Source organism: Neofelis nebulosa, chromosome 9 (genome assembly GCF_028018385.1).
Source record: "Neofelis nebulosa isolate mNeoNeb1 chromosome 9, mNeoNeb1.pri, whole genome shotgun sequence".
In the NCBI taxonomy this organism is placed as follows: Eukaryota; Metazoa; Chordata; class Mammalia; order Carnivora; family Felidae; genus Neofelis; species Neofelis nebulosa.
Window position 1 is genome coordinate 136084355 of NC_080790.1, and position 12546 is coordinate 136096900.

At 58.2% G+C, this 12546-nt stretch overlaps 1 protein-coding gene and 1 long non-coding RNA gene across 2 annotated transcripts; both read right to left on the reverse strand.

Annotated features, from left to right (window-relative positions):
- Positions 1-1228: 1228 nt before the first annotated feature.
- Positions 1229-3762, reverse strand: LOC131486367 (collagen alpha-1(I) chain-like). The gene is made up of 3 exons (XM_058686416.1): positions 3734-3762; positions 1989-2952; positions 1229-1543 (listed from the first exon to the last, which is right to left on the reverse strand). Exons 1-2 carry the CDS (start codon positions 3760-3762, stop codon positions 2043-2045), a joined length of 939 nt encoding a protein of 312 aa, XP_058542399.1. The 3' UTR covers positions 1229-1543; positions 1989-2042.
- A 3791-nt stretch (positions 3763-7553) lies between these two features.
- LOC131485991 (uncharacterized) lies at positions 7554-11074 on the reverse strand. The gene is made up of 3 exons (XR_009249122.1): positions 11003-11074; positions 10125-10386; positions 7554-8514 (listed from the first exon to the last, which is right to left on the reverse strand). It is a non-coding gene; the product is annotated as an uncharacterized LOC131485991 (long non-coding RNA).
- Between the last annotated feature and the right edge of the window lie 1472 nt (positions 11075-12546).

Sequence of the window (12546 nt, forward strand, 5' to 3'; positions counted from 1 at the left end):
AGGAGAGTGACAGTCGAGGCACGAATGGCTTCCAGGTCATGAAATTTTGGAGATGTCCTTGGCACAGGGCACAGCCTGGGGATCCTCTGCCTCCTGAGCAGGGGACAGGAGCGGACACATCCTGGTGGCACATTCGAGGCTGATGTGAGTGGTGACGTGCCTCGAACCCCCAGGGAACTGGGGCTCCTGTTCTCGGGGCCCCGGCCTCCCCATCTCTGAGGTACAGGCCCGCCCAGATGGATGTTATAAATGCGGGACCTGGGCCCGGGGCCCGGGGAGGAGGCCGTTCCTTTCCAGTGGCTTTTTCTACCCTTCCCTTCACCTCTGCAGAGAAGGTGTGTGGGGCTGAAGCGAATGATTCCGGGCTCAAATCCTTGCTCTACAGTTACCAGCTGTGTGGCCTGGGGTGGCTGTCTCAGCTTCTCTGGGCTTTGCTCTTTGCGCAGAGCTAACAGCCCTTTCTTCCAGGGGTACCAGGAACATTCCAGGAGGTGATGGTTGGCCGCGAGCCTGGCATTCAGCAGTCCTCTGGCTGTTGATGTCTCTCGTCCCTTTCCCGTCTAATAAGCGGGCCAGCCGAGGCCCACGGGGTGCCCAAGGTCATGGAGCCCATAGAGTCGAAGGCAGGCCTCCTTGACCCTGAGTCTGCAGCCGGGGGACGAGCCGTCCCTGCTTGGCCGGTTCCCGGGCAGACTCCCGCGCTCCGCTCCCCTGGCAGGCGGCCCTAACCCTCCCTTTGTTCTGCGGTCGCCGGCTGTCCGGGAGCAGGTGGCGTTGTCCTGGCACCGCGGGAGGCTGAGGCGGGCAACACACAGGTTGCTATTTGCTCCTCTCCCCACGGCCCCTTCCTGGTCCAGGCGGAGGTGGGCGCGGGGCCAGGTGTGCAGGTGCCACAGACCTGGATGTCTGCTCCCCAGTCTAAGCTACCAGGGGTGCCCGGAGCCCCTGAGCGGGCCACCTGCGGGGCAAGTGACCTCAGGCACCCGGGACCAAGGCCTTTCCCAGGAAACAGGACTTGGGGTGCCGAACAGGGAAAGTCCCAGGCACAGGAGGGCACTTTTGTCCCACCATCTGCAAGCGGCCGTGGGTTGGGGGCGGTGGGTGGGATGGCAGGCGGAAAGGGGACAGGATCGGCCACCCCCAAGGACATTGCTTTGCTCCCCTCTGGCCCTGCCGCAAAAATTTTTTTTTCAGATTTTTATTTATTTTTGAGACAGAGAGACAGAGCATGAGCAGGGAGGGGCAGAGCGACAGGGAGACACAGAATCGGAAGCAGCTCCCGGCTCCGAGCTGTCAGCCCAGAGCCCGACGCGGGGCTCGAACTCACAGAGTGTGAGATCACGACCTGAGCTGAAGTCGGTCGCTCAACCGACTGAGCCCCCCAGGCGCCCCTGGACTGGTACTGGTTTTGACATAAGGCGGAGCTTAGGGAGGAAGTCCTGTCCGATCCCCTATCAATGACGCAGGAAGTCATTTCAGCTCTCAGGGCCTCAGTTTCCTCGTCTGTCAAATGGGGATAAGGATTCCACTCCCCTCAGGGATGCTGAGGAATCAGATAAGAAAATGAACATACAGCACTTAGGAAAGTGTACACATCTCGTACATGACAGCACATGTGATTCTGGTAGATCTCTACTAAAAATCTCCCCCCGGCCCCCCGCTCCTGGAATAAAACCCACCCCTCTCCTGATGGGAGCCTTTGAAGCTCCCGTGATCACCACCTGTGACTGCTTCTTCTGCTCCCCTCTATTCGTTCTGCCCCAGCCACGCTGGCCTCCTGGCTGGCCTAGGCCCAACCACGCTTCTCCCTGCCTCAGGGCCTTTGCACCTGCTATTTTCTCTGCCTGCAACACCACCTGTGTCTTTCCCGGGACTGGCTCCTTCTCAGCTTTGGACCCTCAGTTTAAAGACTGTCTGCACAGAGAGACCTTCTCTGTCTCCCTTCCTTGACACGATATTTGTTCCCTCGCGGACAAGCCATTTCTTACCTGGTTCGCTGCCGTTGCCGCGAGCCTAGGACGATGCCCGGCCCGGAGCTGGGCTCAGGACGGACACGTCTGTGAACCTGTTTGTGAACAATGAACGTTGGCCTGCGGAGCTCCCCACAGGGCTGGAGAATGAGCCCCGAGTCCTACATCCCTTTCCTCCTCCGAGCCTCGGTTTCCTCGTCCGTCAGCGGGGATGACAGGAGCGTCCACCTCCTTGGTGCTTGAGAGGCGCGGATGGGGTGGCGAAGACGGCCGGGTCCTTTCACGGCAGCTACACGCGGTCGGAGGCCGAAGCCAGGCGGCTCTCCTGGCGGTGACCTCGCGTGCCCCCCTCCACGCCCATTTTCCTCCCTGCTTCCTCGGCGGTACCCCCCGCGCACCCTGCGAGCCGATCGGGGCACAGAGGCCCCTGCCCCGGTCACCCCGAGCGGGGCGGCCCCGAGCCCGCTGCCAGAGCTCGCCCTCCCGGCCCGCGGCTGGCGCCCCACGTGCCCTCGGCCCTCGGGGGCGGGCTTCTCCCGGAGGCTCCAGAACATCGTCGAGGCTGTCAAACAATTTCCCTGCCAGGATTTTACAAGAATCCAAGGCCTCGCTGCCCGGTGCCAAACACCCTCTTAAGACAATACCTCGGGAGCCCGCGGGGCCTGTGGGAGCACCGCGGCCTCTCCTCGGCCATATAAGGGCAAAAGCTGGGGAATCCCTCTCCCGTCCCCGGGCTGGGATCCGAGGCAGGCCGCCGCGGTCTTGGCCCGACCCGCGCGGGATCTCGCGCCTCCAGAAGTGCCAGCCTCTGGCCCAGGGGCCCGGGGAGGAGCCAGGTGGGGGGGGGAGCGAGCTGCGGGCCTGGCGGCGGCTCGGGGCCTCCGGGGGCCCCCCGCAGCTCGCGCCCCGCCGGAGGGCAGCGCAGGCTCTTACCAAATAAGGCCCGGGCGGCGGGGCCTGGACAGGCTCAGAGGCGGCAGGTCTGCGGGTGGCAGGGGGCTCGTCCGCTCATCCCCTCGCCCTCCAGCGCTGTCCTGGCCACCGCGAGCGCGGCCTGCAAACGCTCCCCCCAGACCCCACCCCGTAAGAAGAGCCCGTGGTCCGTGCAGTGCCAACACCCCCCCCCCCCCCCCCCCCCCGGGGAGAGCAGCCTCCGTGTAGGACCCTCGGGATGTTCTATTTGGAACCTTCAGAAGCTCCATTTAGAATCTTGACGGGGCGCCTGGGGTTGCTCCGTCGGCTGAGCGTCGGACCGCGGCTCAGGTCACGGTCTCGCGGTCCGTGGGTTCGAGCCCCGCGTCAGGCTCTGTGCTGACGGCTCGGAGCCTGGAGCCTGCTTCCGATCCTGTGTCTCCCTCTCTCTCTGCCCCTTGCCCTGCTCATCTCTGTTTCTCTCTCTCTCTCTCAGAAATAAATAAACATTTAAAAAACTCTTTAAAAAAAACGAATCTTGGGGCGCCTGGGTGGCTCAGTCGGTTGAGCGTCCGACTTCGGCTCAGGTCATGATCTCGCGGTCCGTGAGTTCGAGCCCCGCGTCGGGCTCTGTGCTGACAGCTCGGAGCCTGGAGCCTGTTTCGGATTCTGTGTCTCCCTCTCTCTGACCCTCCCCCGTTCATGCTCTGTCTCTCTCTGTCTCAAAAATAAATAAACGTTAAAAAAAAAAAAAAATTTCTAAAAAAAACGAATCTTGAGAGAAAGATTCCTGGGCTTCCAGCCGCGGCCACCGGAGCCCCTCCCCGCGGTGCGCACACACCTGCCCCCACACCCCGGGGATGTTCCGCTGTTTCCCCATCCTCTGTGGGGCCCCGGTCACACCCTTCAGCCCTTTTTGGTCCCTGGTCTGTGACGTCAAAGGGCGAGGCTAGCCAAGGGCCTGGGGCAGAGGCCCTGGGGACTCTGGAAGGAACTGACCCCCACCCGCCCTGTGCCCATACTGAGATGGAGCCGTGAACCCTGGAGGGAGGACTCCACCCCTGTGAACCAGCTCGAGCAGCCCTTGGGGAACAAGCACCCTGCAGGCAGCGGCCCGAAAGAGGGGGTAAGCCCGCTGGGGGCGCAGAGGGGGCTGGGGGGGGGCTTGTCATGTTTCAGGAGCCGCTATGGAGTGTAGAACTCCCGAGACTGTCCGCCTTGGTGCCAGCAGGCAACTTCTCTTCTTGGAGCCTCAGTTTTTCCATCCTTAAAATGGGTATAATATAAACCCTACCCCAGGAGCGGCTGCAGGGATTCGGTGGGGTGAGGCGTGGAGGGCTCAAGTGGGATCCTCGGCCAGGGAGGGCACGCCTCCTTTCCTGGGAGACTGGGGGAGGCAGGGGCTCTCCCTCCGTCCCCGACGCCCCCCTCCCCAGCTTTGCATTGCCTGCCCCGCTTTCTCGTTAGCCTGGGCGGGCTGGAGTGGCCCTTGGGGGTCTCCTGAGCAGGAAGCCTGTGGCTTGGAGTGACCGGCTGTTGCACGTGTGTGTGAGCACACTGAGTGTGGGTGGATGTGGAGCCCCCCTGAGCCCAGCTCTGCGATCAAGGATGTGCGCAGGGGGGTGTGCCTGGAGCCCCGGTACGGGCACGAGCCGGCCGGGGAGAACCGTCTTTGCTCCACTGCCTGTTTCCAAAGACTTTTCCCCAGTTCTGGGAATCTCAGGGGGATGGGGCTCACCCGATGGGCCCCCGGAACCCCTCTTCCGGGATCGGCCACAGAATTAAAATGTGCAGCCCCTGTTAAAAGAGTAGCAGGCCTTTCAAGAAGGCAGCAGTTGAGCATGACGCCGAGTGCCCTTCTGAGCAGGGGCCCCTGTGCCTGTGACCTTGGCCAGGCCCGAGGGACCCTTCAGCCCCGTAGTGCCAGCAGGTTCATCAGGAAGGGTCTGTAGAAGCCTGGGCTAGCGACCGGAGCGAGGTTCGCTCCCACGGACCAGAGGGCAGGGAGTGTGTGCAGCTCCTGCCGTTGGCCGGCCTGGTAGGTGCTGGCGAGGACACTGTGGGCAAGGCTGCCCGTGAGCCCGACACGTCCCGGGTGGCCAGGATTGGCTCCACTGGATGGGGCAGGCTGGGCAGAGCTGGGGGGCCCTGGAGGTGGAGGGCGGGCGGAGCCCAGATGTCCTGAGAACCCAGAGCTTCTCCTTGGCATAGAAAGAGGAGGCTGCCACCTGGGGGCTCCTGCAAGGAGCTTGGGGCTCCCCTGGTGACCGCCACCTTTGATGCTGGCTCTGGGGGATACAGCCTGCTGGAGGCGCCCCCACCTTTCTGGAAAGTTCTCTGTGATCGCCGGAAACCACCCACCCTGGAGCTTGAACGTGCTCACTGGGAACTCATGGCTCTTCTGTTAGAGCCTCAGGATTCTGCTCAGAACCTTCTGGGTTGCCCCCCAGCTGCGGTGGGGGGTGGGGGGGGGGGTGTCTCTGAGCCTGGCACGGCACTGGCTCAGAAGGGAAGAATGACCAGCTTCCCGCGCGGGTGGAGGAACCGGGACCTGCCCCAGAAAACAGCACAGACCCGGGAGCTGGTGTTCGTCGTTTATCAGAACCGTCCCCTGAGTCTGGGATCATAACCGGCGTGGGATCCAGACTGTCCACACTTCATCTTAACGGAAAGCCTGGTGATGCTCATCCACTCGCCTATTTTTTGATGTAGGAGAAAGAGCTTTTTTCCCAAGGGCCTGGGGTGGGGGGGTGGGGTCTGCTGACAAGGGCTCGCCCTGTCTTTCTCACGTAAACCGCACACCCGATGGCTCTCCTGCCTTTTGGAATTTCTCTTTCTTTACAGTGGAGAGAGGGGCACCTGGGCGGCTCAGTCGGTCGAGCGTCCGACTTCGGCTCAGGTCAGGATCTCGCGGTTTGCGGGTTCGAGCCCCGCGTCGGGCTCGGTGCCGACGGCTCGGAGCCTGGAGCCCGCTTCGGATTCCGTGTCGCCCTCTCTCTCTGCCCCTCCCCCACTCACGCTCTGTCTCTGTCTCTCTCTCTCTCTGTCAAAAATAAAATACACGTTAAAAAAAAAATTAAAGTGGAGAGAGAAGGAATATGTTCCCGGAGACAATCAACCCGGAGCTTCTGGGCCGACTTCTGTGCTCTTAAAGTAAACTTGTCTTTCCAATGAATTAATCAGCAAACATTTATTTGGCACCAACTGCATGCCACAGCCCGCACTAGATACTGAGAAACCAGATGAAAAATGAGCTGAGGCAAATTCTACCTCAGTGCAGCTAGGTCGGTTTTCTGCGGTGCGGATGTAGAGTCCAAGGCGCAGAGAGGTTGTGTGAGTTACCTAAGGCCACACAGCACGTGCGTGACAGTGTCTGGATGGCGAGGATGTCGGAGAAATCAGCTGGAAGAGGTGGGTGAATGGGGAGTCGTCGATGGTTAAGACTCAGGCCTTCGGTGCCCGTGAACCCGGGTTCAAATCCTGCCTCGGGGACCTCGGACGGTGTCTTCCACCCACCCAAGCCTGGGTTCCCTCAACCTCTGAGGGTTGTACTTTGCTACATGCCAGCCGACCTCTTGGAGCCTCAGTTGCTCATCTGTAAAATGGGAACGATAGGAATACTGCTTATTCCTTATTGAGCACCTACTGTGTGCCATGCACCACTCTGGATGCTGAGATACAGCCGTCACCCGTACAGCCCCCAGGGGTTGTGGTGAGAGGTGACGAGGGTGGGAAGGAGGCAGCGTGCCTGCCCAGGAGCCCTCTGAGAGCCAGAGGGGACAGTCTCAGCAACGGGGCCGGGCTGCGGGTGGAATTCGGCAAGACGGGCTCCAGCTCTGAGCCTGCCGGGGGCCAGGTCTGGGGCCCGAGGGGAGCAGGGGGAGGACCGGGGGCCCGAAGGAGGGCAAGGATCAGGGAGAGGAAGAGAGGAGGGGTCACCACGGTCGCCCCCCTTCCCTGGAGGAGGAACGACACTTGCCAGGCACCGGCTCACTGGCTGCCCGCCGTGCTCGGCTCTGCCCCTGGGGTGTCCTGTGGGTCCTCAGGCCCACCCAGTGAGGCATGGGCCCCGTGTGACCAAGGAAGCTGAGGCTCATGGGGACAAGTCATCCATGAGGACGGAACCTGGGTTGCGCCCCTCCACAGCTCGAACTTTCTTTTAAGTTTATATATTTATTTTGAGAGAGAGAGAGCAGGGGAGGGGGAGAGAGAGATGGAGAGAGAGAGAATCCCAAGCAGGCCTGCACTGTCAGCACAGACCCCGACACAGGGCTCGAACTCACCAACCGTTCGATCGTGACCTGAGCCGAAATCAAGAGTCGACGCCCAACCGACCGAGCTGCCCAGGTGCCTCCCCGACACCCTATCTTTTATTTATAGAGGGGATGACAAGAGAAGAGAGAAGCAGAGGGAAAAGAAACCCCTGACAAGGGGGCCAGATGAGGTCTCTGCTCTGGAGGACTCTCCGGGCCCTGCCTTGACTTCCCCGAAGGGAGGGCCTGGCTCCCCATTCGCGCTTCCTGCAGGGGCTGTGCTCCCAGGGACTCGGGCTCAGCCAGGCCCGCGGGCAGGATTTGGGGCCTGGCCCGGGAGTCTCCCCAGAAGGTGGTGCTCCCCCCGTGGGGCTGATTCTTCTCCCCAACCAGGAGCCTGGCATCTCTGGAAGGCTGGGGAGGTTATTTTTAAACCTTACAGCTGGTTTTTATCGTGGCTGCTGATATGTACGTGTGGAAAGGCCGGGTTCTTTCTGCTGACACTCGGAACAAACTTTGCAGATGAGGAGGGATGGTGCTCATAGAATGAAGGCCTCGGGGGGAGGGGCGGGGGGGATCCAAGGCTGGAGTGAGTGCTCCGTCCCCACCTGGGCTCAGGGAACAGAGGGGGCAAAAGAGCCAGGTCCAGCTGGCAGGTCTCAAGGCGGGTGACGGCAGGGATGAGGCACGTTCCAAACAAGGTGTAGACTGACGTTTGGGAAGCCGGCGTGGGATTTTTAGCAGCTTTGGGCTTTCTTACTTATTTCCCTGTGGGGAGGTGGCCGAATATAGGGGATGAGAGTATGCATTTGGGAGTAAAAAGCCTGGCTTTGAGGGGTGCGTGGGTAGCTCAGGTGGTTAAGTGACCGACTCCTGGTTTCGGCTCAGGTCGTGATCTCACAGTTCGTGAGTTCAAGCCCCGAGTTGGGCTCTGCAGCTCAGAGCCCGGAGCCTGCTTGGGATTCTAGGTCTCCCTCTCTCTCCGCCCCTCCCCCACTCATGCTGTCTCTCTCTCTCTCTTTCTTTCTCAAAAGTAAATAAATAAACTTTAAAAAAAAAGCCTGACTTTGAGTCCTGACTCTGCCTTTAACAGTTGCGTGATCATGAGCGTATCAGTTAGTGTTGCTGCGTGACAAATGATCCCCAAACTTAGTTGCTTAAGACAACACGATTCAGCCAGTCAACAATTCGGCTTGAACCATCGCCTGGATGGTTCTTCTGGTCTGAGCTGGGATCCCTCATGCATCTGTGGTCAGCTGCTGGGTCAGCTTTAGACGCTTTGTGGGAGGCAGCTGAGTATCATCTAGGGCGATGGCGACAACCGGGTGCTGTGTGTCTCCTTCTCTGGCGGGCTTCTTCGCCTGATGGAGACAGGAGTCCTAGAAAGAGAGAGCAGAAGCATGCGAGGCTGTTTGAGGCCCAAGCTGAGGCGTGGATAACATCGCTTCCAGCAATTCTGGTATCCAGAGCAAGTCACAGGACCAACCCAGATTCAAGGAGTGAGGAAATAAACCACCTTTTGACGGCTGCAGCTGCAAAGTTGCTTGCAAAGTGTTTTGAATAGAGAGAGGGATGGCGGGTTGAGGTCTTCTTTTCAAAACTCAGTGTACCACACTGAGTACTCACGTGGCTCTTTGAGCCTCAGTCTTGTTGTTTGTAAAGTGAACAACATGGCTGTTGTGTGAACTAAATTAGACAATGCGTGTGAAGTCATTGTGTGGTGCCCGACAGAGTGCGTGCTCACAGCTGGAGCTGTCACGATCCCTTGAAGGGAAGGATGACTCCCTGCCCCTCCCTGACAGTGTCTGTGAAACATGTCTGGAGGCTCAGCTGCTTTCTGGAGGAACGTTCTGGAAGAATATATAGTTGCAAGAAACCCACCGGGGCCAGGAGCCTTTTTTAAAAATATTTCTTCCGCGCTCCCAGTTCATCTGGACTGAAGTGTATCAGGCATAAGGACTCAGACTGTCTGTCCCCCAAGCTACGTCGGTGTCTTCATTCTTCCATTCAACAGCACCAAGCACGTTCACGCAGGCACGCATGATCCCATTCACGTATGTGCATTCACATACATACCCGAACATCCACATGTGCACACACACACATCCACAGACACACATGCCTGTTTACATGCAGACACAGCTGGCATTTCACACATTTGCACATATACACCCCTTGTACACTCACACCCACATGCACACTCTCGTGTGTGCCTGCATGCATTGTGTAGCACACCCACGTGCTCCTGCAACACACATGCTGTGCACACTCACATGTGCACATTCACACACAGCTCTCCTCATTTGAGTCTCACTGCCTCAGTCGTCTGTGGTCCTGCAGACCGAGAAGCTGTGCTGGGCCAAGGCCGGGGTCAGGAGACTCATTTCCACCCTGCTCAGCCCCCAGGCTGTGTGACCTTGAACACGTTCCTTTCCATCTCTGGCCCCCCAGTCGCTAACAGTGACAGCCAGCATTTGTGGAGCGTGCCTGACACGTTGTTATCTAAAACTCGCAGCGGCCTGACAGATGGGGAAACTGAGGTTCAGAGAGAGGAACGGCCTGCCAAAGTTACCCAGGCTATAACCAGAAGACTTGGGGTTTGAACCCACGTCTGGTCTCGCTGCAGAGCCCGTCCTTCCAGCTGCTTGCTACATGGCTCCCAGGCCCACTCCATCCTCACAGTAAGGGAATGCTGTTATAATCCCATTTCACAGGTGAGGAAACCGAGGCTCCGAGAGCACAGTGACACCCTGAGTGCTCTGCCCTGTAGCCACATCGGGCTTCGTTCCCTCCCTCCTTTCCTCATACCAGTCCCCCTGACCTCAGGGCCCTTGCACCTCCGCTTCCTCCCTTTTCGAGTTGATGCTTTGCGTCCTGTGGGTCTCAGCTCAAACTCCACTTCTTTGGGAAGCCTCCTTCTCTGACCCCGAAGCCAGACTACACCATGCACGTTTTCTACTTGTCATCATAACACATTGCCATCGTTTACCTGTGTCCGAAGTGCAGCGGGTTCACCCAGCTCTGCACAGGGTCTCACAAGGCCAAATGCAAGGTCCTGGCCGGCTGAACTCGCCTCGGGAGGCTTTGGGGAGCACCTGTGTCCTGCTCATTTGGGTTGTTGGCGGGATGTGATGCCATGGCTCGCGGCCCCTTCCTCCATCCTCGGGCCAGCAGCATCGGGGAGATCCTCCCTCTGCTGTCTGTCTGCGTCTCTCTTTTGGTTTTCCCTTCTATTTCTTTTTCCTCGAGGCCTAATTGACATATAACATTAGATACGCGTTATCTTCAACTTTGAAGGTTCCATCGGACCCACCTGGATCATCGAGGATAAATACCTTCCCCTCAAGGTCAGCTGTTTATGTTGTTTTATTAAAACGATTTTTTTAAATGTTTATTTATTTTTGAGAGGGCGATAGAGTGCAAGTAGGGGAGGGGCGGAGAGAGAGAGGGAGACACAGAACCTGAGGCCGGCTCCAGGCGCCGAGCTGTCAGCACAGAGCCCGCAGGTCAGCTGTTTAGATAAATAAGCCACGGGATGTCACGTCCAGCATGGTGACCATCGTTAATAACACCACATTGCATAGTGCAAAGTTGCTAAAAGCCTTAAAGCCCTCGCCACCCCAAGAAAATAAAGAAAGAAGTTTCTGTAATGACGTGTAGCGATGGGTATTAACTAGACTCTTGTGATTGTCACACGCCGCAAGCCAACGTCACGTTACGTGTTAATTATACTTCAGTAAATAGCTGACTAAATGAATGAATTTAAAACAATAAACCAAGATTTCCTCAATGTAAACTGAAATGGAAAATAAAATAAGGAGTAGGAATTAAAAAAAAACAAAAAACAGAGAGAAACACGGTTTTTACCTTGTTCCCTTGGCAGTGGGTTGTTTTAACTTGCCTAGATGTCCCCACTCGCTCCGTGCCTTTCTTTCTCCTGTTTGTGGCCTCAGCGGCCCCACAGCTTTAAGACCTTCCAATCTACGCCTATGAAATTGTCACGTATATCAAACGTACGTTACGGTTAAAGTTAAGAAAAAAGAATTTGGTTGATACGTGAAAAAAAAAAAAAAAGTCAGCTGTTCGGTGACCTTAATTCCTTCCCTTCTGTCTGCAGCCCTAATTCCTTTATGCCATTGAACCTAGTGTTCTGGGTTCTGAATCTAGTGTTCGCAGGTTCTGGGGACTGGGCCGTGGACAAATTTGGGGGATGATTATTCTGCCTTCCGCACTTATTGACATTTTCTACCACGTGCGTGTCCCAAATTTGTTATTATATATTCATTTGTGACATTCTTTGTTTTCTGTCTCCTTCCCAAGACCATCAGCTCCATGGCTGGTGGTTGGAGGAACGGAGCACAGATTCTCCGAACAAACAGAACCAGGATTGGAACACGCCCCTTTGCCCAGTTATTTCTCAGCCAAGGTTTTGGATGCTCATTTTCTCCCACGCTCCCGTCAGGACTGCTGCGTCCGGTTGCACGTGTTGGGTACTGCACAACCGCAGGACTCTGCTCACACCTCAGATTGCGTGAGCCTTGCCGTGGGGTGGGATCCAGCCGTCAAGCCTGTGGACTATGCTCCTGAACCTGGAGCTTGTGTTCTCAACCTTGGCTGCCCTTGGAGTCATCCAGAGGGCTTCTAACATCCTGATGCCCAGGCCGTACCTCAGACCAGTTGCCTTAGAATCTCTGGAGCGGGCTCAGGCACCTGTGGTTTTTTAGGCTCGCCAGGTGACTCCAAGTTTGGGCTGAGGTGGGAGCTCCCTCTGGGAGGGTCAGAGAGAGAGTTATGTAACACGGAGGGAGGGGAGCCCGCCCGGCCTAACTGCGTAACCGAGGTCCAGCGGGGGCTGTGACACACGTGCCTTCCCCTTCCACGGGCCCCCGTTTCCTCACTCCGTGTGGCTGCGACCGGGCTCCCGTTTCCTGCGGCTGATAAGCTGGCCTGCACCGGGCAGCTGCCCTGGAGGCCGTAGGGCTGATTTATGACCAGCCGACATCGGCTGTCCGTGAACCTGGGCCTCTCTTGTCCATCGGCCCTGCTCCACTGAGGATGTGCGTGTCCCTCCTGGGTGACGCGCTGGCTGCCGACAGAGGCAGGGGACGGCTTGGGGGCCCGGCAGAGGGAGAACGAGCCCATACTCGGGAGTCCCCTGCAGGCTGCCGGATCCCAAGTTGTACTTGGCCGCGGCCGATTTGCTGGCACACCGACTGGGCATTCTTTTCCTCTGAGAGTGCCGAGCGCAGTTTCCGTGGTCCCGGCGGCTCACTTATGGGGGCAGGTGATGAAATGCAGTGGCAGCCGGGCCTGGGAGCCGGGCTGAGATAAGGCAACGGAGGCCGTCTGAGGCAACACACTGTCGACACCGCATTTCCAGGACACTTCTGCTGTGCCCCGCACTTGGGGAC